At 36.5% G+C, this 27,233-nt stretch overlaps 3 protein-coding genes across 5 annotated transcripts in view; 2 read left to right on the forward strand and 1 right to left on the reverse strand.

The window, feature by feature from the left end:
• BORCS5 (BLOC-1 related complex subunit 5) overlaps positions 1–1,413 on the reverse strand; it is a 352,792-nt gene extending 351,379 nt beyond the window's left edge. The window contains exon 1 of the mRNA XM_067091396.1: positions 1,354–1,413. The gene's annotated coding sequence lies outside the window, so the exon portion shown is untranslated. The remainder of the gene's footprint in view (positions 1–1,353) is intronic.
• Positions 1,414–2,978: 1,565 nt separating this feature from the next.
• LOC136831284 (heme-binding protein 2-like) lies at positions 2,979–8,358 on the forward strand. Of its 2 annotated transcripts, none has more exons than XM_067091402.1 (7): positions 2,979–3,085; positions 3,801–3,937; positions 4,241–4,321; positions 4,847–4,985; positions 6,228–6,402; positions 7,424–7,534; positions 8,076–8,358. In XM_067091402.1, the coding sequence occupies exons 2-7, from the start codon at positions 3,878–3,880 to the stop codon at positions 8,140–8,142; spliced, it is 633 nt and encodes a 210-aa protein (XP_066947503.1). In that variant the 5' UTR covers positions 2,979–3,085; positions 3,801–3,877; the 3' UTR covers positions 8,143–8,358. The 2 variants fall into 2 exon arrangements, with proteins under 2 accessions (XP_066947503.1, XP_066947502.1); XM_067091401.1 differs by having other exon boundaries at positions 3,003–3,081.
• A 5,412-nt stretch (positions 8,359–13,770) lies between these two features.
• Positions 13,771–22,139, forward strand: LOC136831285 (heme-binding protein 2-like). Of its 2 annotated transcripts, none has more exons than XM_067091404.1 (7): positions 13,771–13,852; positions 14,746–14,812; positions 15,127–15,207; positions 18,253–18,379; positions 19,289–19,463; positions 20,382–20,492; positions 21,812–22,139. In XM_067091404.1, exons 2-7 carry the CDS (start codon positions 14,747–14,749, stop codon positions 21,879–21,881), a joined length of 630 nt encoding a protein of 209 aa, XP_066947505.1. In that variant the 5' UTR covers positions 13,771–13,852; position 14,746; the 3' UTR covers positions 21,882–22,139. The 2 variants fall into 2 exon arrangements, with proteins under 2 accessions (XP_066947505.1, XP_066947504.1); XM_067091403.1 differs by having other exon boundaries at positions 13,774–13,852; positions 14,743–14,812.
• The last annotated feature ends 5,094 nt before the right edge of the window (positions 22,140–27,233 follow it).

The raw sequence follows: 27,233 nt of genomic DNA on the forward strand, positions 1-27,233 counted from the left end.
AAAGAAGAAGAAGAAGAAGAAGAAGAAGAAGAAGAAGAAGAAGAAGAAGAAGAAGAAGAAGAAAAAAAGAAGACGAAGAAGTCTAGGGGGGAAGGGTCCGGTATCTCTTTATCTCTAAAACTACTAGGCTAATCTGCTACTGAAATTAACATAAGATTAGAGTTCAGCTCTGTTCTGATTATGATGGATAATATTGGCTACTTATTAAGATTTTCCAAAATTTTCATTTATCTGTATTACAAGGATAGTATGGCAGCTTTCGAATTTATAAGTGAACATTTAAGAGTATCCTAGTGTAATGAAAAGTTTTATGTGTGACTGTAGGGAGGTTAGGTTAGTGAGGTCAGAGCTAAGTAGGTCTAGCCTAAATTTGGAGGATCCCAGTCACATCAGGTTAAAAAAGATTAGCCTACTAGGCCTAAAATACGGTGTTTTTTTTTATTAAGGCTATAAACTCAGAATGATTTATGTGCTGGGTAAAATTTTATAAGTTGCCAATAAGACTCCAGCCAGCCATTTTTGCACGGAAAACCATTTTGGGTTTTTCAGGCGAAAATGACTAGGAAATGACAGGGCACTAAAAGAACCTTAAAACACCAACATAACTTAACATAGGGGTGTTTACTGGTTACAATTATGCCGTATTAGCTATGGAGGGGAGGGGGGACTGGTATTCTTACCTTGTAAGTCGTAATTTTATTAATCTTTTATTTATCATTTGTGCATAGCATTTATGGGGTTCAAAATAACAAGAATGAAGAGCTCTTTTCAAAAATGTAGGTTACAATTCCATAGTATGTATTGGCAACTTATAAAATAATACCCCTTCCGGAGTTTTTCCTAGAAATCCATCAGAACATGAAATAAAGTAAATTTTAAAAATTACCTCACATGTACAGTATTATATAGGCCTAACCCCCTATAATATATTCATCAGTTAAATAATTATATTATCAACGATATCTTTGTATGGCAGTCTCCTTTACATTAACCCATAATTTCTTGAGTTACGAAGCCATTAGGCTACGATACCCTTAAACCGTGGTTATCCATTGAAACCCTAGTTCATTCACAAACCAGACACTAGAAGCACAAAGTTGCAAAATATTCTAATTCTCAGTACAATTGCATACAGGTCTATTTATCTTTTGCGTGTCTAGCACATTGGAGTAGCTGTAGGCCTAATAATACTGCTTAGGATACTCGTGGTTAGGCCTAGGCCTACTCAAACGATACTTAGCCTAACTACCATGCAGCCCCATTCATCATAGTGATAGCAATGTATCATGTAGCCATAGCCTGGCTCAAAATTCTCACTTTACACGTTAACTGCTAAACACTTTAGCTACTTACCTATTAAGTAACTTCTCTGGCTTTCCTGCAAGCTACTTCTCTGGAAAGAGCAACTTCTCTTTCTCAGCCATGAGGCCTATGTCACTAAGGATACCGGACAATAGTTTTAAGTCTTCACTTCTTTCTGGTTATTATAGTGGAAGAGAAAATCAAAAGTTGGTCACTATCTAAGATAGTACGTTCCTCCTTCACAAATTACGGAATTTATTGGGGAATTAAAATGTCACAATTTATATCACACGGCAACAAATCTGAATGCTTAAGAAAATGGAAGAACGACTATCGTTGGAATTTGGCAGTTCCGCAGTGTGTGATATATACTTTACTCTTCTAAATTTATATATACACATACTCTGATATACATTTTGCTCCTCTAAATTTATAATATATATATATATATATATATATATATATATATATATATATATATATATATATATATATATATATATATATATATATATATATATTTATATAAAATGGCCATATACTTAAAATTACACTTTAGCTTAGCTTAGATCATTGCATGTTGAGCGTTGTGTTATTGTAAGGAAAACAATTGAAGACGTGCTTAAAATATCTCATCAGCTGCAGAGGATTAACCTTGCACCCCCTGCAGCTGATGAGATATTTTAAGCACATCTTCAATTATTTTCCTTACAATACCACAGACAATCCTCAACATGCAACGGTCTAAGTTAAGTTAGCGTAATTTCAAGTATATGCCCATCGATTATTTGGTTTAGGTCACACATTATAGTAATTCTTTTTATAAGATGCACACACATACACACACACACACACACCTATATTTATGTGTGTGAGTGACACATTTAAACGTGAAAGATAATAGCACAATCTCACGAAGCACTTTGAGTATCTCTCATTATACAAGATCGAAATGTTAAAATAAAAGACCCTGTAATGTTATCGTGTTGAAGATAACATCAAGAGCCTGTCGTCTGTTATCTCAGGTGCGTATAATCATGACTTGAATTCAACTGAATATATCTATGCCAAGCTCAGGAAAGAAGGTACTTTGGATATATTTGCGGTCTAGGTAAATGTATTTTTGCACACTTTATAAACTGATACTTTCCTCCCTTTTCCAAATTTAGCACGATGTCCTGTCAAATCGCTTTTACGGTAAATGCCCGACGAACTTCACGTGGGGAGAGCAAATTACACCTAGCGTGCCTTTTTCAGTAATGATAAAATAGTTGATTATCACAGATATCATAACAAAGAAAAAGGCCTATTAGTGATAATGATACCAAATGACAGCCGTGACCTATCGGGCACGGTCGTGAAGAAGAAGCCTCTGAAAAAACGGCTTATCACATGGTTTTTTGTCTATTAGTCACCATATGACACAGATCAACAAGTTTCATAACCTAAAGTGCTCGAAGCCGCCTAATTATGACCAATAATTGCACATTCAGCAAGGAAGAAGATCGGAACAAACCTATGGGTTTTTTAATAAAAGTATTTTCTTAGGGAAACATGAGTTCGGAAACAACCGAAAATATCTTTTAATTTATAAGTTGATTTAATTATTAATTTTCCCGTTTCTCCTTCGTTTGCATAACCACTGGTTTCAGACAATTACAGCCAAGGGAATATAAAGGGCAACAAGGAGTTAATCTAGATCACTCTACTTCTGCTAACCTACTTCACAAGTAAGGTGTAACTCCGTATTGCATAGAGCCGACTGACTTCACATACATTGTAAGTAGGATTTAATAGTTAATTAATCCATGTTTCAAAGCGCGTGTTCTCCAGCAGACAGAAAGAAAAAATGTATTTTCTTTCGGAAGTACTAATCTTCTCAGTTAAAGAATGAATTCTGTTATGTGAAGTGAAATTTCCTTAGAATAAGTATTAATTTTTCAATCGTCCCCACAGTTTTCTGCTGTAATATATTGATTTGTTTGGAAAGATTACATCAATCAGTATAATTACAAGTTCCTCACGGCGTGGGTCGATATCGTAATCGGCTAGCACTCTCCTAGGCCCACATTCGATTCTCCGACCGGCCAAAGAAGAATTAGAGGAATTTATTTCTGGTGACAGAAATTCATTTCTCGGTATAATGTGGTTCGGATTCCTCAATAAGCTGTAGGTCCCGTTGCTAGGTAACCAATTGGTTCTTAGCCACGTAAAATGAGTATAATCCTTCGGGCCAGAGCTGTTACTCAGCTCAGTGGTCTGGTTAAACTAAGGTATACTTCTTAGTATATAATTACAATTCCTGTAGAAAGCTATTCAATATAAACGTAACTATCTAATAAGTATCCTGTTCGATAATTATACTAACGGTACCTAATGTATTTCTAAATTTTCGTATACACATTGTTGTCACAGATTAAGCTAGCTTTGTGTCAGCATGAGCTCTTGCCCTTGAAGCAGCCTAACATAACGCTCTTTGTCCTTTTCTGTCGACGCAGGCAGCCGATTTTCACTTCTCGTTCAAGAACGAAGTCTTCTGTCTAGTTCTCGAAGTGTCCATTGGGCAGTGGCCTCAATGAAGCTATTGGCAGCTCTAGTATTCCTGCTAGTGGTGGCAGGAACCCAATCCGGAATTGTAAGTGATCTTACTTCCACAGCTTTGAGAAATGCGTGGTAAATTTATGCATGTAGACACGGTAAAATGTATTTTCAGAGCCACTTAGAAACGCTTATAGAAAACTGAATGATATTTAACAGCAAAATTATCATATACCACCAAAGGATTCCGTGTGAATCTACTTTTCCATGTAAAATACCCGGGAAGAATATTTTACGTGTAAATCATACACATGTAGATTTTTAAGTAGGGTTGAATTATCCAAGTGTTAAGTTTGTTTACTTATTAAAACCATTCTATATTTTTTATTTTCATTTTCAGGTGGACAGTTTCATTAGCCAAGTGAAAAGTTTTTTTACCACTCATGAAGAAGCCCCATATGATGTCACCGTGTGGGCCTCGGTGAGTTTTGCCCGCGCTCGTGTATGTATGTTTGTGTGTGTGTGTGTGTATAAGCGTTCGTCTTTAATGCTTGAATGTCTCCATCAAGCATAATCTCAGGAGTTCGTCAATAGCCTACTTTTCTTTGCTAGCAAAAGTGACTCTACAATAATAAAATCCGAGTGGATCTTTCTTGTTTGTCCGCCCCGTGTTGGGGTGGGGTAGGCAGGGGGATCGGAAGGGTAGGGGAGACATGACGGGCAGCGTCGGGTTCCATCGCAGCGTGGCGCTCGCCATCAGCTCATATGATTATAATAACTGAGACTATTTATTTTGATTTCATTGAACATCGGATAGTCGTATACGTTTCATAGAAAACACCCGTGGAAACGATAATTATGTGTATGTATAAGAATATAATCTGTCATATGTATGGACTTTTATGAATTTTAGAAAGTTGTATGATATCGGTATCAACGGTGTTAGCACTTCTCCACGAAGAATATGAAGTAACATTATCATCATCATCTTTTTCTTCTTCTTCAGGAATATGAAGAGAGGCGATACCCACCTCAGAAATGGGTTTGCACGCAAAAGGAAGGCAAACCTGAGGACACTGTCGAAGAAATAACGACATCCTTGTTCTGGAAGCTTTTCGCTTACATAGGCGGCCATAACGCTGAAGGTAAAGCGAGTTTAGTTGGTATGTGATTTGTGAAATTTTACCCTTTCATATACTGTCCACAGTAACCATCCCCTCCCCCCTCCTCTCTCTCTCTCTCCTGCTTGCAAGAGGACCCTGAATCGAACTGAAGGCAAGGACAGAGCAAGCTGGGTATTTTCCGTTAAATCCATTAGATCTTTATTGCTATAGCCCAGTGGCTCTCAATCTTTTTTTTAGTGATGGCACCGTAACTAATGTAATCATTACCGTGGCATCCCTTCTTCACCTTCCCACGATATCACATGAATTAACTTCTTATTTAATAAATAAAATTATTATCTGTACTCAAACCGAAATATACTGTACAAACAAAGACCATATCAGAAGAATTAGATAAACTTAAGCGTTATGAATGCAGACTAACATAAAAAAAAATGATAATCACCTTTAACCTTTAAGTGCATGGCCTGACACACACACACATACACACATAAATATATATACATATATATATATATATATATATATATATATATTATATATATATAATGTATATACTGTATATATATATATATATATATATATATATATATATATATATATATATATTATATATATATAAGAGTAGACACACTGATAATAATTATGAGAAGACTTCTGCAAACTTTTTTTTTTTACAAATGTTCATTGAGATGATCTAGCCAAGACAAAATTCATGACAATCGTGCGGCACCCCTAGGCACTGTCTGTGGCACCCCAGGGGGCCACGGCACCCATTTTGAGAATCAGTGCTATAGCCAGTGCATGATGGATAACTTTAGTGGGCCACAACAGGGTGTAAGAAAAAGATACGAGGGCCACGATGAAGTGGTCCTCATCTCAACGGCATAAAACTTTTCAAGATAAACTGGAGAAAAGTCTAGTTCCTATCTCTAAACAACAGAAAAAAAGTTCAGATAAAATGTGGTTCCAAAAACTTTTAAGAATTGGGTGTGTGTGTGTGTGTGTGTGTGTGTGTGTGTAAGTGTGTGTGTAATATCCGCCGACAAGACATCGAAGAAAAGTGATGCGTGCGGGACCCCAATAGCGAGCAGAGAGTACATGAATTTAAAGAGCAAACTTACACGACGAAAACGAGTTTGAGACATTCCATGCTGTAGTTTGACAGATCGATGACGGCTATGTGTTCCTAACTATAACTTCATTGTATAATTATAAAAGGAAATAAACACACGCTATACAGAATGCATTTTCTTTAAACAGGGAAGGAGATCGAAATGACCGGACCAGTAACGGTCGAGGTCACATGGCTTGAATCGGGAGGCAAGAGATTTACAGAATGTTTCTACTTGGGGTATGCACTCCAGGACAATCCACCGCAGCCGGCAGAATCTCACACCTTCATACAGGACCGCCCAGAACTCTATGTCCTTACGAGGTAAGTGTTGCCATAATTCTTATTGGTCTAATATTGATGCTTAATGTTACTCTCTGTCATCATAGTACAATTACCAAATGGCAACCAGCTCGAATAGTCGCCATTGGCGGCTGCGGGACTTTCATATCCCCAATTCTTTATGTGATTCCACATTGTTATTCCGACTAAACTTGATTAAGTATAAAACATCGACCTGCAACGTTATGAAATTTCTGCATTTTTATTAGTTCTCCACTACTGACTTTAGTCAATTAGATGCCTTGTACTTTTGAAATCTTTGTATGATGGTAATAATCTACTGTATTAAAACTACTGCATCACCCTCACGTTTATTACTGAGTCTTAGACTCACGTATCGCAAAAATTACTGTTGGTCACAGGAGCTAATGCATGTACATACCTACGGCGCCTGGCATATATCAATATTCTTCCCTTGGTTGGTTGGTTCAACTTTGTGACTTGATTTTAGATTAAAGCGGTCTTACACCAACACAGGCCTTTGTCTAACTTCGGCAAATAAGTGGAGTAAGGCGGGAAAGGGTCTAAGAGGCGTAGTGTGGAGCTCTGGGCTTACATATTTATTGTAATAATAGGCAATACAGTATCTAAGTTCCTCATTGCCACCCCTAGAAGAGAGAACAGAATATAGAATTTAGGCCAAGGGCTGGGACCTATGAGGTCATTCAGCGCTGAAAGGGAAATTGGCAGTAAGAAGGTTTGAAAGGTGTAACAGGAGGAAAACCTCGCAGTTGCGCTAGAAACAATTGTTAGAGAAGGTGCAATGTCAGATGGAAGAAAGAATATGAACGGAGGTGCAGTAAAAGCAATGAAAGACGTTGCAGCTAGGGGCCGAAGGGACGCTGCTAAGACCTTTAAGTAATGTTTACAGTGCGCCACGTGAGGTGCACTGACGGCACTACTCTCCTATACGGGGTCCAGCCCTAGCAGAAAGTTAAAACTTTCTCACACTCCAAAGCAAAACTGTAAGCGAGGTACTTCTGAGCTTGCCGATGAATTTCAGGACCGTCGGAGGGTACGTCGAAGCTGAAGCAGAGTGGCAAAGGGAGGCTCGGAGTCTGGCTTCCATCCTCGAGCGGCATGGAAGAACTGTGTCCTTCGATCATCAGTACTGGTATGTGGGCTGTGTGTATTGAACTTTTGCTGCATCATTCTAATTAAGAGTATAATACGCTTTTAATTTTTTACTGGAACGCCTAGACTGAAAATCATATCTAGATTTGAAGGCAATTTGAATGATCAAGTCCTACACAACTGGAGTTAAATGATTATTTCATTAAATAAAGGTACATTTTCTTGGCTAAAAAGGGATGAATTTAACACAACGAAGAAATGAAAAAGCTTCCGAATCAAATGTCTTGAGAAGATTCCTCTGGTAAGCTTCTATTTAATAAACGTACAAAATAGTTAGAAAATTTTCCATGTTTCACAGTCGTCGAAAATTTTTAGATCTACAACCGAATTCTCAAGGATTGCTTTAAGCAAAAATTTCCTTCAGGACGGCGTGCACTAAGAATTAAGTCTATGACAAAGTCATGAAAGTGTTGCTTAAAAGATGAACTTCGTCAATGGTTTAAAACTAAATCTTTCCTCTACAAAATTTTCAGCCAGACATACAGTAGTTTTAACCTCCTCATCGACAAATTTCTTTCTAGGGTTGGATACGATCCTCCAATGAAGTTCTGGAACCGCCGTAATGAAGTTTGGTTTGTGGAGAACTAGTGCGTCTTGCCTGCGGAAACTTCATTCTAGTTCAGTATCAGAGAAATTGGTTCCTGAAAAATGAACTTTGTTATAAAAAGTAAATAACAGTTGTACAGTTAGCCTGGAAAATATAGCAATGTACTTGCATTTTTATTTAAAGAACCATTTCCTTAATTATATCTAATTACTTCTATAGTTAAAGAATAAAGGGTTAATGAAAACAGGTCAAGCTGAGTACTAATGTTTTAATACAACCTGGAATTAAATGGTAAGACCCCTTTATAAAGCCATGGAATTACTGAGAGGGAATGAATGAATATTGATCTCAGGTACAAGATTAATGTCAGGCATTTCAAAACCCAGGAGTACAAATTTCTAAAAGTACAATACTTTCTTTAATTAAGATCTGTTTAGATACAGTTTTGGGAAGTAACAAAAATAATTTATATTTTGGCAAAAGTAAATCATTTGGTAGATATTTGCCCTACACAACCAGAAAAACAACTAATGCAGCCTAAAAGTAGCCACAGGAAAAAGAAATATAAACAAGAGACAATACCCACCAAAAGGAGAGCCACACTGTCCTATAGGATACATCCACAAAATGCATAGTGCACTGAGCCAAAACGTTAAATTCCTTAAAAGTTTACTTACCCAGCTTTCCATAGACTTTTTAAAATGCTGTGCAGAGTAGTCCATACAAAATCATATCAGTGAGGAGGGGAAAATCTCCAGGAGGGTAACTGATGAGTACTTGTTCCAAGGATGAGCTATGGCCGATCTGGAAGAGTTAGAGTGATCATCCTTCGGGGAAATGGGTCTTACAGGAACGTGCTTCCAAGACGAAGGAAAAGGTAAAAAAAAAATGGATAAAATAAAATCCAGAAAAAATTTAAATTTATATATGTAAAGAGATTTGCAGCCTAAAGACAAACATGCTTAGGGATTGGTATCTGATATGCAAGTGCACCTTTTTTCTTCATTCAAGGAAAATCAGCACCAAAAACTTTCCATGTAACTCTATGCATCTGTATTCTACAGTACTGCAATGTACAACAAAAAAGACGGAATGTAAAATAATGTAAAAATCAGCAGCAAGTGGTAAGATGTAATGCATCTGGCCTACTAGGGTTGGGTGGTGGAAAAAAGTGTGCAATGGTGATAAAGCAACAGATTTGGCATGCGAACACTTGTTATCTTCATAAATCAGAATAAACATCCGGCTACCTCAATGTTCAGTTATTTCCCAGGTGCCTGACACTTTTCCAAAATGGTAACAAATATTTCCATTACATAAAACCTGCAAAAATTGCAGACAGTCCATATATTGATTGTGAATTCATATTTTGGTATTCTTACTGTCATGAAGAGACCACATGAACCCACCTTTCAAATGTGGCCACCACTTATAGCAAGTGCAGCTGCAGAGAACTGTGCAGATAAGTCAAAATTTGTAGCATTTGCACCTTCCATGGGCCATAAAATTCCTTTTGACATCCATACTTATTCCGTTCTTGTAAGATTCATCTACTGCTGGCAAATCTGTCCAATACAGAAGCCAGGAACCATCAATTTATTGCCATCCCCAGTGTCTTGGACTTGGCATTGCTGGACAGCATACTAAAGACTGGCTCTAAATGTGCCCTGCTTGAAAGGCAGCTCTCTTGCAGTGCTCTCTAAGAGCGGGCCTCGTAGGGGGAATGCAATCATATGCTCTTTGCTTCTTTGCAAAGAGATGAATTCTAGCCTTATTTCCATCTTTATATGAACTGCTTCTGTCGTACATTAGTAACACAAACTCTTCAATGCTTTGCAAGTCTTCATCTTCTACAACTGCTGCTGTTGAGCATAGTTTGGTGAAGGTTGGTGCGACTTGCTGAAACACAGTCCATGTTTGCCATACAGACATCTTCCCCTTTCCATGAAAGGCGGAAACTGTCACACCCACTAAATGCATAAAAAAAGAAGGGCTGAGGCTTTTTAGCCTCATGGCCGCTGCAAATTTATGAACAGGTATCCACCTCATATGCTGCCCAAGATATGAACACAGCATTTTCACTCTTGTGCGATAGACTGATTTTCTCCAGCCATTATTACTCAAGGGAAATACGTTGAGATAGCACTACTTGTTGGTGTCCCACTCTTCCACTGGATGAGGGAAGGTGATGTTCCTATTCAAAGTTAGCACATGATACATTTGTGTGGTAAATTTTTGTAATATTCAAGAAATGAAGGTATTTATTTTTACTCTGTTCCACTGTGGATGATTTGGGCCAAGTTACTGACCTCACCCATGCTGAAACATGGACATGCCTGTCCCATGGAAGGATGTTTGTGCAGTTGTGGAACTTGGATTATGGTTCAAATTGTCAACAGTGCAAACTGTAAAAACCCCCTCTTCTTAGTGTTGTGGGACAAACTACGAGTCTTCCTTCACAGCCTTTGCTACAACTGCTTCTCCCAACCCTTTTGTCAGCTCCAGAACCCTAACATAGTTGATGCTGATTCCATGTCGACGAAGTGTATCAGTTAATTGATGCTTTCTGGTTTTTGTAAAGACCAGGAGACCAAGGTACATTGGTTCTCTTGACTTGGAACACTTGGTAACAGCTGAGGATACTGGAGTGTTTCGACATTTGAGGTACAAAAGTTGAGCTAAAGCTAAATCAGTGGATATAATAATTTAAGTAGGAATTTTATATCCCCACCATTTTGCAGCACACTCACAAATTCCAGCAAAGTTGGTGGCACAGAGTCTCTTGTAACGTCTGCTGTTAAGGTTCCATTAAATTTTATCTCATGTTCAAGCATCTGCTTCTTAAATATCTGGGCTGCTTTGGCCACAATTGTAGTCACACGCTGTGGCTGTGGGGTTCTCCTGCTTTCCCCTTGTAGACAAACTGAGCCTCTCTTCCCTTTTTGAAGGCCTCCAGTGGGATATGGGCGAGGATCTGTTCTTTCAACCGTGTTCAGTGCACAAAGGAAGCATCAACATTTAGCTACCCCAGTCTTTGTACAAATCATAGAGTTCTACCATTGTGAAAGAGAAGCACCCATCTATGGTCAACTGCCTCTTCTTCACCTGCCTTTTGGTTACTACATGTGAATTTTGCACATGGGGCATTATCTTCTTTTGTCTTGTACAGTGACTTCCATTTCCTTTCCAGTTTTGTGGTTTTGAACTTGAGCATTCATGATTAATGATATTTAGCTTTGTTCTTTTCAAAGGTAGCCCTTTGTTGGCCGAGTCGGTTGAGCTTTAGACCGTCATTCGATGGGCCGGAGTTCAATTCCCGCCGCCGGCTGATGAAGAGTTAGAGGAATTTATTTCTGGTGATAGAAATTCATTTCTCGCTATAATGTGGTTCGGATTCCACAATAAGCTGTAGGTCCCGTTGCTAAGTAACCAATTGGTTCTTAGCCACGTAAAATAAGTCTAATCCTTCTGGCCAGCCCTAGGAGAGCTGTTAATCAGCTCAGTGGTCTGGTAAAACTAAGATATACTTAACTTTTTTCTTTTCAAAGGTCTGCTGGGTTCTTTCACCTCTGTCAAGCCCTTTGGGATCATATAGTACAGGCATTGCATTTAAGCTGTAAAATTCAGGAATTCTTGTAGTAAGGTTAACATAGCCATCACTGGATGAAGCCACTAGTCTTTCATGTGTGTCCTCTTGGCACAAGCATCAAAGCTTCCAGTTAGTCTTATCATTTCCATTTAGGAAAGACTTCGATTTCCAAGATTGTACTGCCATTGCTTTTGTCTATAGGCCGAGGGTTTATCCTTTTATCGCCTATTCAGCATACATGCATTTTTAGATATGGGATACAACTAGGTTCAGGTATATTATAACACTACCCCTAGCCCAATCATTCATCCAATGCTATTTAATTCCCATGTGAAGTGTACACATTCCAGAAGACTATAGTCTTGACTTCTTTGGCTTGGCTCTTCCGCGCTGTTTCTAGGCGACACAATTGCATATCTCAGTACCTAAAGGTTTGCTTTCAATATCTGAACATTAAAAGAGAGTGACTGAGGAATTCCAGTTTGATTAAGCAAGTAAATGTCAGTATTAATATATCCACAGGAAGCCATTTTGAAAACCTGCCTGCCATCTTGGGAAGTGGCAAAATTCTGTGTGGCAGGAAGGTGATTATGAGAAAGAAGGCCAAGAAGAATTGTTGTGCCGAATTTCATGCTTGTATCACCATTTGCACTTTTTCCCTATTATTTTGGAGTTAAGAATGCAATACAAAAGCAAAAAGATGGATAGGACGTGAGTATATCAACAAATGACTTAGCTGGAAGGACAAGCAATAAAAAAAACAACTTGAAATAAAGAAAGGCATCTTAAATTTGTAAAAAAAAAAAAAGAAAATTCAAGAATGAAATCTCTTCTGTATCGCATCACCAACTCTAACCAGCTGACTTATCATTAAAAAACTATTTAAGAACTCAGTAACTCAAGTACTGCATATCCAAATTCTGAAGAGTATTTATAGTCTGTAATCATCCAGACAGATGACTTATAAGCTGACACTGCATAAAGGTCAGCACGCAAGCCTTGATAATTGTAAAAGGTGAAATAGAAGTCAGGCGTCGTCATCTGGATTATCGTTTGTTTGGTTTTATTTAAAAGATAACTTTCCCTCAATTCATGTAGGTTCATATCTTTGTATTGATTTAGGCTGACATTCCCCATTCCTTCAAGTGAAATACAGAAGCTTGATGGCATATATATATATATATATATATATATATATATATATATATATATATATATATATATATATATATATATATATATATATATATGAATGTCTTTTACTGTAAAACTATAGTATAATATGAAGATAAAAAGGCCCACTATTTGAACGTTGCAACCATATATTTCGGGCACTTCTTTCTGTGCCCCTGTTCACTGGAAAAATATGGACAGATGAAATGTTACTAGGGTATGTACAAAGCATATACCATCGGAGACTTAATGCCACACCTATATATGCTTTGTATATATATCCTTGTAACATTTCATCCGTCCATATTTTTCCAGTGAACAGGGGCACAGAAGGAAGTGCCTGAAATATATGGTTGCAACGTTCAAATAGTGTTTTATGGGCATTTTTATCTTTATATATATATATATATATATATATATATATATATATATATATATATATATATTTATATATATATTTATATATATATATATATATATATATATATATATATATATATATATATATATATATATATATATATATATACAAACATACAGAGAACCTCTGCTTTACCCATTATTTAAGATTTTTAAGCCTGGAGGCTTTAATTTTACTTTTTAGATTTAGAATTTATTTTAACAAGTATTTTGTCATTCTGTTCTCTTCTGTCTTATTTTCAATGAAAATGGTCATCATCAGATATTTAGATGTCTGAATGTTCTTAGATATGAAGTATCTTAACAAGAAAGTTTTGTGCGAAAATCCTGGTTCACAGTGCAGGCAGTCGTCCATATCAAAACAATATTGTGTGATGAACGTAAAGTAGAGAGAGAGAGAGAGAGAGAGAGAGAGAGAGAGAGAGAGAGAGAGAGAGAGAGAGATTCCTGACTCGATTTGAGCCGATGGTCATGACTCACCTTTGGACCAATGATAGTCTCACTGTCATAAAACCAACTTCCCGATCTTCGTAGTTTCATTTCATTCTCAGCTCGGATTTCGGAAGCAAGTAAGGCTCAGTTCCTGTTATTTCAGTTTCAATTCGTCTTAAGTCACGGGTCTCTGTAATCGAATTGAAAATGTTAAATCCTATTCTCTATTTTAATGTTATTTTTAGGTTTTTAACCGTATTCTCAAGATCACAGGAATGTTATATCAAACAACTCTCAGTTGTTCCTTTCGGATTTGTAAACGGACCAGGTTTTGATATTCCTAAGCGCATGCGCAACTTTGTCTTGAAAGCAAGTAGTTATTTTTCACTAATCATGGAATGTCTCCCTAATAACGCTGGTAGCTGGCCTTTTTGACATTTTTTCCTCTGCTAACCGGACTGTTTAGGTTTTGAATTCTAAAATACCAACCAGAGTTATAAAATTTGTAAACATTCTTAATTGCATTGGCTTTAGATAACCAAAGTTCGTCCAAACTGGTTCCGATTTGATGACCCTTATCACCCTTGAATTTTAGTTATATATTTTAACCCACCTCGGAAGCTTCGCCTCTCTTTCCCCCGCAATTCAAGGGTAGAGACTCGCTGGGGAGAAGCTCCTACGTCAGCCTGCGGCGAAGTCCCTATGGAAATAGGTGGGAAAGGGGAAAAGGCTGAAGTCACATTACTATAGGCCTAAATCGAAAAGAAACCTATGCTGGGTGACCACTTGACTTTAGTTAATGACTCTGGAGGCCGTTCATGGTCCGAGGATCCGTGACTGATTTATTTCTTATTTTCCATAATTGCAACGAACTGTATCTCGAAGTCTTGATAAACAATTACTAGCAAAGGGGCAGAACTCTGAATCTGCTTTAAAAAAATCAGAAGAATAAACAGTCATATTACTTTATATGTAAACAAAACGAAAACAAATTTTAACTCATGGCATATTTATCACTGTTCAACAGCAGAATGAAGTGGATTGCGGCCTTCACAGTAGGCCTACTTCTGGCCGTTGCCTCAGCACAGGCGGGAATGGTGAGCATAAAGTGGAATTTCTGCCTTCTTTTTATCTCATTCCTTCTTCATGATTGTAAATTACCTTATACGTATCGTTTTCTTGTTCTTTTTTTATATTCTTCAAGGTCAACTAATACCTTTCGAAAGACACGCGCTCACACAGACATATATATATATGTGTGTGTGTGTGTGTGCAACGAATTTCCTCATATTAACATTGCCAGAGGCAACTTCACCTTACAAACTACAAATATATTTATAATACAAATTTCCAACATAGATAATGACATATATGATGCAATACAAATATACGTCTAAATGACCCGTTTCAGATTGAGGATTTTGCCAAGAAGATAGCTAGTCTGTATGGCTCTCATGAAGAAGCGCCTTACGAAGTGACCAGGGAAGCGCCTGTAAGTATATGCATCCGTATGTTTTGTACCATTCGTTACTTATTCTTTGATTAAAAAAAATATGGAGGTAAGGAAAATTTGAGGTGGTCGATGTGTTCAATTTCAGAAGTCCACAATATAATTTTAGGGTTTTTTGTCTGAGAGGAAAGCGTTAAAAACATTTGTTCTGGACTCCTTGATATCTATTAGTGTTATATATATGTATATATGTATATATATATATATATATATATATATATATATATATATATAGAGAGAGAGAGAGAGAGAGAGAGAGAGAGAGAGACTGGCGTCTGAAAATTAAATGCCGATCACACCCATGATCATCCATCTACGGTTTCATGGATGACCCCATTTATATATATATATATATATATATATATATATATATATATATATATATATATATATATATATATATATATATATATATATTGTCACGATGCATATCAAGTACCTGGTTATTACACAACTAATCTCAAGATTCAAAAATATACCTCACTTCAGCCAGATACCTGAACTCTCATAACATTAATTGTTACGACTGAGTACTCTAAAGGTAACAGTGATCCCTTAAGAAAAAACTTATTTATCAATCACTTGAAAAATCAAACTAAGTTCATCAGAATATGTGTGAGGTATCAAAAATTAAACTAGAAATCTTCTAGAGTAAAAGGGCATCACTCCATCAAAAAACTCTGTTTCCCTGGTCTTAATTCACTTTAGCAAAACTAAAAGAACAAAACATGTTTATCACTTTGCCTTATGCACACACAATCAATCCTATTCACTGGTGATCAATAAATGAAACACTGTTTTTCTAAAAATGTTAAATACAAAAATTTATTTTCAGATTCAAAGTTTATAACTAGAATTCACAATTAATTAGAATTCACAATCTGAAAAATTTACTATTAGTTGAAAATAAAACAAAACTCAATGAATTCTTGAATTAAATTATGAAACAAAACGAATTCACAAAACCTTTATCAGGAATTTAAATTAATCAAGCAAAATTTAAACTATCAAGAATTACTCAAGATTTAAAAAGAAAATCTCAATAAATGAAATCAAGTATGCAATGTTAAATTAAGTATGCAATGTTAAATTAAGTATGCAATGTTAAATTACCAAGAAATATTTACAATGCTATGTAAATAAATGTTACATCACAAACATAAAAAATGGGAAAATATAAAGAAACTGTAAATAGAAAAACACACAAAAATACACGTAAGACTTATCAATAATGATTTCACTTGTTCAAAATTTCCTAAATTATCATACCACAACTTCCTAACTTATCATACCATGGTATCAATAAGTAAAATTTCACGTTACCTTACACAACTTGTGAAAACCTCTGTAAATCACTTGCTGCAGCTGCGTTACACAATACACACTTTTTACCAGGCGCCGTTATGAACTAAATAACTTTGCTAAACTCAGATCTCAAAGTTAATGTTAAAAGTGACCACAAAAATTACGTTAAAAGTAATCTCTTCCTAATTAGAGAGAGAGAGAGAGAGAGAGAGAGAGAGAGAGAGAGAGAGATGGAACCAAATCGACTGGTCTCAGAAATCAGAATGAAACAAATTTTAGGATTCCAGTAACAGTGAAACAATTACGTGATGTCATTAAAGCATTTTGGGTGCGAGATACTAAAGAAGCTTCTAGAAGCAGGGAAGTGACGTCATTAAAGCATTTTGGGTGCGAGATACTAAAGAAGCTTCTAGAAGGAAGTTACGTCATCCCAGCAAAACGTTTTGAATGTAATCTTACAAAACATGACGTAATTGATCAGGACACGTATTCTTTCTCTCCAAGTGGCGTACGTGACTTGAACATGCAACAACATGAAATCACTCGTCTTGAGCCCGTATGGGACGAATCGGCGTTTGTTTTCGCAAGCTGTCATCACTAACCCCAAAACAAAGCGCTCGCTCTTATCTGAACTGATGACAATTGAAATGAAACAAGCCCTGGTGGACACACACCCCCTTGTTCACTTACTACGCTTTTACCAAGAAAGATATTCGTTCCAAATTACGTTACTATTAAAATTGTATTAACAATTCTAAATTACGCTATCAAGTTATCATTAGTACTTTTGAGATCTGATGCGAAACTAAATATGATACTTCAACAATCATTATCATTGAACATAACAAATGCAAAAAGTAAATATGTCAAAATTATAGGAGGATATACGTATTACAAGGCAATATCATGAAAATAAATATATATATATATATATATATATATATATATATATATATATATATATATATATATATATATATATATATATATATATACATATATATATATATATATATATATATATATATATATATATATATATATATATATAAATGGGGTCATATATATATATATATATATATATATATATATATATATATATATATATATATATATATATATATAAAAATCACATACTTACAAAAACGGTTCATCAGTAGCAAGGCATTTACCCTTACACAAAATGTATTGGCTAAATCTAAGTTATTTGCATTCTAGTACTTTCTGAATATTTAAGTCCTGTTGCAACGGCTCTTCCTTCTCATCTGACTACCATAGCACTTCCTCTGTTGCTTTCTTCCTCTTAAAAACCTCCCAGTTGTCCTCCATTCTCTCCAATCGACCAGACCATATCAGAATGCCTTGATCTGTCTCTTCAAATACACTAGCCCTTTTTGACCACACCTTTCTCATATGTCACGATCACTAACCCCATGGTTGCGTTACCAGCAGTAATATCAGTCAATTGTCGTCTCTTTAATTTTCACCTTACAGCGTTTCTTACTCTGAAAACATATCCTATTAAAACAATTAATCTCAGCAGTATCACTGTTTTTTTTCTTTGCATTCAACACCTAAACTTTACTTCCGTGAAGGATAACTGGCTCAACAATCGCCTCAAACATTCCAATTCTGGCTTCATATTCTTTTTGTACTTACTCTGCTGCCTCCCGTGCTTCTCCTCTTCTATGACTCACATGCTCTATCATCCCACACTCCCAGGGATACCAGGAGCGAACATACTCACCGAAAAAATGGGCGTGTACGAGGAGGGAGAGTCCGAACTCAGATGTCATGGAGAGCATGTTCTGGCGCCTTTACAAGTACTTCAGTGGACTCAATGAAGAAGGTACCGTCAACAGCACCTTGACTTATTTTACTCTTTTCTGGAGGCTGGAAGTGCTCTTTCTCGTTCTTCTGAAATTCAAACAAAGTGATGAAATTAATGTAGTTGGATACATTCCTTTGAACAGAACTTCAACAACCTCTGTACAAAGGCTATAAAGACTAGTAAACAGCTGAAACTGAGAAATTAATTTCAATCTTAATATATGTGTAAAGGTAAATTTCCTTCTGCTTAGGGATTTTTCTTGGATGACTTTTATATATGTGGCTTGCCACATCTGCCTGTTGTTAGAGTCATCCTTTTACCGTTTATCGCTGTCTTGTGAATAAAAATTTCCTCAGCTTTCACCCTGAGTGGCACAGAATAGTGGCAGTCGCCCAACTGAAAGGGAAGATGATATAATTAATGAGTAAAGATAGTAAAGTAAAATATATTACACAAAACTGGTCAGTCAAATATGCCCTAACAGTCTAGAAAGCTGAGTTGAAACAAACTCTTAGGCTGCTTATTTACTGAGAGTCTTTAACGAACTGTAGGATGGTGATTAGCTAGCCAAAGATAAAAGAACTCCCTAGCGTGGTGATCTGTTTATTGCTTTAGATATCAACTTGAAAAATAGAGCAGATGATTTTCCTAGTGTACTAAAGGCTCTCCGCATTAAAATGAACCCTATCCACGCCGTTGTTAACTCTGTGGAAGACTTAAATTCCAAAGATTAACAGAAGGGTTTTAGATGAAAAAACACTTAAATGAATGCTAATCTTTATTTAACCATGTTGTCAGGAAATAATGGAACACCGTCCAGTACTCAGTCATCTTGAAATGGCTCAAAATAAGCGTTCCAAATGAATGGGATTTTTATTTACCCGACCTTGGAACTACAAAATAATCGAACTTCCTCTTATTCTGCAGGAACATTCATATACATGACCGTCCCGGTGACAACTGAATATAGGGTTCTTGACACAACTATGAACCAGTACACCATGTGCTTCTATCTTGATGAAAAGCACCAGAGCAGTCCTCCAACGCCTCAGGATAGTGAAGTTTTCGTTGAAAACAGAGGGGAACTTGTAATCCTCACAAGGTACGTCGTCCTTAATACGTTAGTATCATATGGAAATGAAATTCATCATGGCATTTACGTAAAGACTGTAAGACTATAAAGGAGACTGACTTTCGTTCCTTTACATCCAAAAGTACTATTTCGTATTCATATGAGTCAATCACCTCATTAGCAACAGTAGTCATATACCAATAAGTTTAATGTGAAATAGCTTCAGTCTTCTTCAATAATAGTTCCTCGGTCATTTTCTCTAAAATATTACCTGAGTATGTATTGAAAAAAATTAAGTATACCTTAGTTTAACCAGACCACTGAGCTGATTAACAGCTCTCCTAGGGCTGGCCCGAAGGATTAGACTTATTTTACGTGGCTAAGAACCAATTGGTTACCTAGCAACGGGACCTACAGCTTATTGTGGAATCCGAACCACATTAAAGCGAGAAATGAATTTCTATCACTAGAAATAAATTCCTCTTATTCTTCATTGGTCGGTCGGAGATTCGAACTCGCGGCCAGCAGAGTGCTAGCTGAAAACAGAACCCACTCTCCCAACTAGGAACTTGAGTATGTATTGAGGTTAGATTATAGATATGCTGCAGACTGCAGGAAATCTATTTAGAGTTACTTTGTGTGTGTGTGTGTGTGTGTGTGTGTGCGGGTGGGTGGGTGTTGATGAGCGTGCTTGTAGCCCAATTTCCATAAAAGTTACTCAAGACTTTTACTCCATTCTCAGTCTTACGACAGTGATGATGAAAATGATAATGGCCATTAGCATCTACGTATATTAATCACATATACGTCTAACATACAACAGGATCTAGTAGCATTTTTTGAACTGTCTGTTGGAAATGAATAATCTCGCCTTACATTGATGCCGTGTCATGCACATAGTAAAATGACATTTGTAGATGTAGCAAATTATTTATCATTGGATTTCAGAACCGTCGGTGGATACTTTGAAACGCAGGAGCACTGGCTGGAAGAAGCAGGGAAACTGGCTGCCGTGATCACAAGTAATGGAGAAAAAGTGTCCCTTGCTCACCAGTACTGGTAAGCTTACACAGCAGTTATACGTTACTCCCGTGAAAGGTGGTGGTGCATGGTCGTTCATAATAGTTCAGATTACTTGTTTATTCCGTTTATGAACGAGAGACTGGCCGGCTGGATAATTTCGACATTAAAGTGTTGGTCACTTAGTTGGTGGCTTGGTGCATGGACCAGTTCGCCTGAAGTATCTTTAGCAGGATGAACTCAGACAGCATAAGTTTCGCGCTCACCAAGAGCATTATTGGAACAAATAGAACCTAAATAGATCAAATATGTCACTAAATTGAAAAGAAAAAAACATTTACGAAACTAAGCATCTGATGAAAAATGTAAAATTTATGCTGACACTTCCATGTCAAGTCCGAAAAAATTTTAAGGTCAGTCCCGCCGACATTTGTGAAGAAAATCTTGTAGATGTTAGAACATAAGGAGTTAGAATTAACTTAAAATCACAGGCAGAAAATCAGTGAACATTAAGCCTTCATACAGACAATTACCAATAGTGCTTGATGTAGATATACTTATTTATTGTAAACATTCTCCAAAATTTGAGTTTTTCTATCTGAAGTATATTGAACATCATTCTGAAATTTATATATATACAGTATATTATATATAATATATATACATATATTTACAGTATATATAATATATATATACTGTATATATATATGTATATATATCCATATATATAAATTTCAGAATGATATTTAATCCACTTCAATATACTTCCAAATTTTATATATATATATATATATATATATATATATATATATATATATATATATATATATATATATATATATATATATATATATATATATACATACATATATATATATATGCATCAGAATATTTATGTTCAAGTGCCATTTTCGCTAATGATATATCGACAATGGGAACAAAGCATTGTAAATGTGTTATTTCAATTTTGATACCCAATGGCCTGTCAGTTAGGAAGCAGGCATTCATTTTGTTAGCGCTATTAACAATATTTATCAAATTTTTGAGAAAGCATTCTTTTTTATTGGGAATCAAAATAGACGTGCCAGCAGCCACAATTTCCATATCTTCTTCCATCTTCAATTATGCTCATACAAGCAGCAACAGCTAATACATGCAAAAATGCAACAGATGTACCAAAACATTCGCATTGACTCTCACCATGTTACATGCAGCCTCATTAAATTTGATATTTTAGACTTAATAATTATATAAAATTTTCAGTCATTTCAAGCAATATAAAGCCAATTATTAAGTACATTCTCCATTTTTTTGTACTATCCATGAAAGCAAATTTTTCCAATGAGTCTACATTTCAGGGCCGGTTACGATGCACCGCTGAAGTTTTGGAACAGACGTAATGAAGTTTGGTTCCTGAAGCGTTATTAGATGCAGTCGTGGATTCCGAACCTTACAAGCTTTCGATCAGGTTCAGTGCAAACACATCACTTACAAGGTCTCGCAACATAAGGCATTATCTACATCCAGTTTGAAAAAGTTTATTCGTTCGGTACACCCACAAACATCTAACTAACAGAAGGATGAGATATAAACAATCTAAGTTTCACTCAATTTTAAGGCTAAGCTGAATCACTTATTCTCCTAAGGATGTGTTTACTTCATTAAATAAAAGCGAACATTATGTTCTTAATGTGTGTTATTTAACCTGGCTATGAAGTAGCCTTTAATCACAGAGAAATGAGTGCCCAATATATATATATATATATATATATATATATATATATATATATATATATATATATATATATATATATATATATATATATGTCTTCTCCCGCTATAGAGGCGAGGCAGTGTTATCGTCCCAGTTCTTGGCAAGTCATTTTAGAATGACACTGCTAGTCCCATGTGCAGCTCTTCACTGACTTAGACCAGCCACAGCTTGCTAACCACCATGTACATAATTCATAGGACGGGTCAGCAGGGTCACAATGGCTATTTCCAAGTAATGGGTCCAAGGAGATTGACTCCTGCCTCACCCTTTGCACTCTAACCAAGCGATCTAGGGTCTCTGCCTACCTGGCTGATGAGGCGAGCTTGTTAACTCCTAAGGTCTTATGTGTACACACACACAAATATATATACATATATATATATATATATATATATATATATATATATATATATATATATATATATATATATATATGTATATATATATATATCTGTGTGAGAGAGAGAGAGAGAGAGAGAGAGAGAGAGAGAGAGAGAGAGAGAGAGAGAGAGAGAGAGATGTTACGTTTCAAAAATAAAAAAAATCCCCCTTTTTCATTCCGAGATCTTACCTGATCAGTTACCAGACTACACAGTTCTCAGATGACGTTCATTACATTCTTTACTATGCGAATTCAGCCAATAAGAGGAAATACTTTGTCCTTTTGTTAACTGTCGTATCTGTTGAAGATGGTAACCTTAGTTGCTTAGTGTCTGCAACTACCCGTACGCTGCGCATGCGTCATCGGACGTGAGGATCTCATTTGACTTCGTTAACTTGTTAGCCAGTGGAAGTGCATTATCGGATCAACACCTAGGGAAGCGCGTCTGTAAAAACAGGTTATTCGCCATGTGCATTTCCAGGTAAGTTGCTTATAAAATTGTGTTGCAGTATAGACCCTGGCATGGGCAATTTTGTGTGCCCATCATCCGTGAAAAACCTTCGGTTATTAAAACTATTTCTTTCGACTCACAGATACCGTGCCTCCAAGATGGACACCGGAAAGTAGTCCTAACCGCTGTCACATTGCCTAGGTCTATAGGTCTGTTTGTTACTAAGGTAGACTTTTCTCTTTAAAGAGGCAACCATGTATACCTTTGCCACGGTAATGCATTTTATAACTCCCATCCCCGAAATCGTCCCCCGTTCCCTGGTAGACGAAGTTGCGCGCCATACGGTGACGTCATATAGGCAGAAGAGAGCTTGATAATTGTGAATTCATGTTAGCGCAAGACATTCAGGTTTACCACTAAACTATGCAAATGTTTGCGTTTTAGGGAGCGGAAAACAACGAGGTATCGATGAAAACTCAGTCATGATAGTATTAAGGTCATGCAGTTTTCCATTTAAACTTAGTTACGAACGCTAAAATGGTAATTTTAGTTTAACTATAGTACTGCGGGGATCGTGCTCTCGATTGTGAATTGTTGCTGTTATCGAAAATTTGTCATTTCTTATCCCTTAGAATGTAAATGTTGGACGGGAGAGCATGAAGTTCCGTGATAGAGTTTTATTAATACTCAAGATGTGAGTTGCATGGTATTCAGTATTTTTATCTGTATTTCAAATGTTACTTGATCAAAGTTTGAATCCTGTACGTTCTACACCTTGCATATTTGTTTGCGCTGTACAAGAAAGGTTGAAAAATGAAATCATTATGGTCCTCATCTGAAAACTATATGGAGTGATTTTCTCTGAGAGGAGATTTTTTTTAAAGTATTTTATTATATGAAAAGCAATCGTTGCCCGTTTCATTATGACTAGGCCACAGTCATGCAAAACCATGGGCTAGGCCATGATCTAAGAAAGGCCTAGGCCTACATCATGCACTGACTTATTTGTTTGACTTAATCTACGGTAAGTTTGGTATTTTATTTAAACTTGAGTTACGAGATGGATAGTATGACATACCGTTAACTTATTCATAACCCAATACATGTGTAAACGACGGACTTTCAAAGGAAGAATTTGTCTATGGTAGAAAGCATTGTCCCGTGTGACAGCACACGATAGTTTTGGGGGACTCGTCAGTATCCCCGTATGGGGTTAGTGCAATCGATGGAACTCGCAGGGTGCACTGCAGTTATTACTTAAGACTCTTTGCAACGTCCCTTCGGCCCCTAGCTTTGATCCCTTTTATCCCCTTTACTGTACCTCCATTCATGTTCTCTTCTATCTTACTTTCCACCCTCTCCTGACAATTGTTTCTAGTGCAATTGCGAGATTTTCCTCCTATACACCTTTAAAACCTTTTTAGTCTCAAAATTGCCACTTTTACAAGTGAAGACGTACACGCCGGCTTCGTCCTCATTTTCCTTCCCAATTTTGTTATTACAATGGGATTTACGGATAGCACGGGCAAATAAATACAAACTTACATTGGTATTATCAAGATTTTTTAGTGACCTCTAATTTACTGTGATAGGGTAACGTACCGTAATTATTTTCTCTGTTGCCGTAAGCTACTTCTTTATTCGCCACTTAAATGGTAAATACAAGGGTAAATACTTCTTAGTCTTTTGAGAGCGTTTTCCAGTAACCAGACTGGATTGGGTAAATCATGTAAACAAGTCTTTATGAAATTTATCTCATCGCCTAAATAAGAAAGGTCACAAAGTCTGTGGGTCCTTAGGAATAGGCATAATGATCAACCCTTTTGATGGTCGAATACTTTTGAAAAATAGTAAATGTACGAATTAGCATGTGTGGCTTAAGGGTACAAGGCATATAAGAATGAAATGAGACATCGTTTTCCAGGTCAGTAAGGAAAAAAAATCATTTATATACCATTCCCGTTACGTGAATCCCTGGCAACAAACAGACACTTCGAAAAATTCCATTTACAAATTGGCTGATTTAGGAGGGAGAGAGTACCACATTGCTACACCGAATGTCTATAAATTTTGCCCTCAAAAATGAGGAATGCATCAGTGTCACAATTTTACCCACTGTTATCAGGAAACTAAGATTTTCATCCGCTTTTAATCTGAGGATTTCGAGTACTTTATGTAGAGGGATGTTAGTGAATAAGGGTACCACACCAAATCTTATCATAGAGTTTAAAACAGCTCTTAGTGATTTTGAGACTATTGTATCTACAAATGTCGCAGGGTTGTGGAGAGAGCCATAATTAACTCGATCCCAAGGGTGGCTGAAAAAAAGTCTTTTAATGCTTTGGACAAGATAAATGCCAGAGAAGTTAATTAAGACATTCCTTGGACCGACGGGAGGCCAAATACCTGACCTTGACCCAAACCCAGGATTAACGCCCCCATATATTAGCTGCAGATGGGCAGCATAACCGCAGCAAACCAGAATAGTCAAGTGGTCAGATCAGGCAAGAACCTGATATAAAACCCGTTGATATAGAAACATTAATTACTGTCTGTCCGAGGGACAAATGCCCATGCCAACACAAAACCGTGGTTTTGAACTCCACAAAAGGAACAGCAAGGCTGTGAATTAACTGTATGTCTAGTAATACGTGGTGGGTGGTATAAGCGGGAAAGATCTGTTTGCAAAGGATGACCAAGAAGAAATTTAATTGAATTCAAGTTTTTGCCCAGCAGTTTAAGATGTGAGTCAGCTTCAGAGAACCAAACAAGGTGATTGGCAACAGAAAAAATAAAAAGATAATCCTTCTAAGTTTTACTAAAATAATACGAGGAGTTCATCAATTTTACATTGTTAAAGGATATTAAAAAAAATTGTCAGTGCTTTGTTAGGCTTATGAAAAGAAAAACTAAGTAGAGTGTAAGATGAGAACATGAAAAGGTCAATGGGTCCATATGGAAAGAAATATGAGATAGCATTATTAAATGACATCTGTAAGTTCCCTTTACTCAAGATTTTTATTGCCACTTCCAAGCTCCGCCCCTCTTGGGAAAAGAAAGTTGATGCATTTGTTTTTCCTACGCTTTAGTTGATCTTCGTTTATGGCGCCCAGTTCAATGAGTCCTGCCTTCTAATTTTTCATCGTTATGCAACCAGCAGTGTTCAAGATAGATGAATAAGAAGTATAAACCTTAAAAAAGCTCCTACGAACCATCCGATAATCGGTATTAGTATATTTCCCCTAAATTAGGGAAGATTCTCTTGAAGTTACGTTTTCTTTATTTATAAGTAATGAAAGAAAACTTTACTGTAAGATTTTAAACTGTGACTAAAGCTCAGGATACCGCTTATCATGGACCTAAGAATGAGTGGTATCGATAGAATGTATATATATTTTCGGGTTATAACAATTTTTGTATACTCATAAAGTAAGCAAAATTCGACGCAATCTGCAATTTGAAACAAAGAAAGGATAGTGTTCTTCGGTATTTTATCTGCATATAGTAAAATACGGTCCTTTCCAACTTTATTTACCGCATAGGTAAGGTGCAATCAGCTCTGTGGCCTAGTGGTGCGGCTCTTGGCTCACTTCTGCTAGGTGCTTTGACTGTTTCTGGTTACCGCTCACCGGACCAGATGTAAATGGGCATCAGTGCCTACTGAGGTCAAGTTAAAAGGGCGAGGTGATAGTAACCTCACGCTTTGAGACTTGAAGACTTGAGAAACCGGAAGTCTAAACCATTCTGGCGGCATCTCATCTAGGGGTAGAAGAGTTTACTATTGGAAAAGAAAATTTATTTGTTCGAATAACGCCTCTTTGCTGGCACAAGGGAAATCTGTCAAAGATAGGAAGGAGATTAGACATGGCAAGAGAAATGCTTGCAGGAAAGATGGAGCTTAGAAATGACAAGAGTAATCCTTCTAGGATAGGATGGATATTAAAAGTAAACGAACTTTGGAAATGGCAATGAAAATCTTTCAAAGAATTGACGAAACTCTGAAATGGCAAGAGAAGTCTTTCATGGAGTAGGCAGAACTTGGAAATGACAAGAGAAATTCTTTAAGGACAGGACAGAACTTTAAATGGCAAGAGATCTCTTTGAAAGATTGGACTGAACCTAGAATGGCAAGAGATCTCTTTGGAAGATTGGACTGAACTTAGAATGTCAAGA

This window comes from Macrobrachium rosenbergii, chromosome 48 (genome assembly GCF_040412425.1).
Source record: "Macrobrachium rosenbergii isolate ZJJX-2024 chromosome 48, ASM4041242v1, whole genome shotgun sequence".
Taxonomy (NCBI): domain Eukaryota; kingdom Metazoa; phylum Arthropoda; class Malacostraca; order Decapoda; family Palaemonidae; genus Macrobrachium; species Macrobrachium rosenbergii.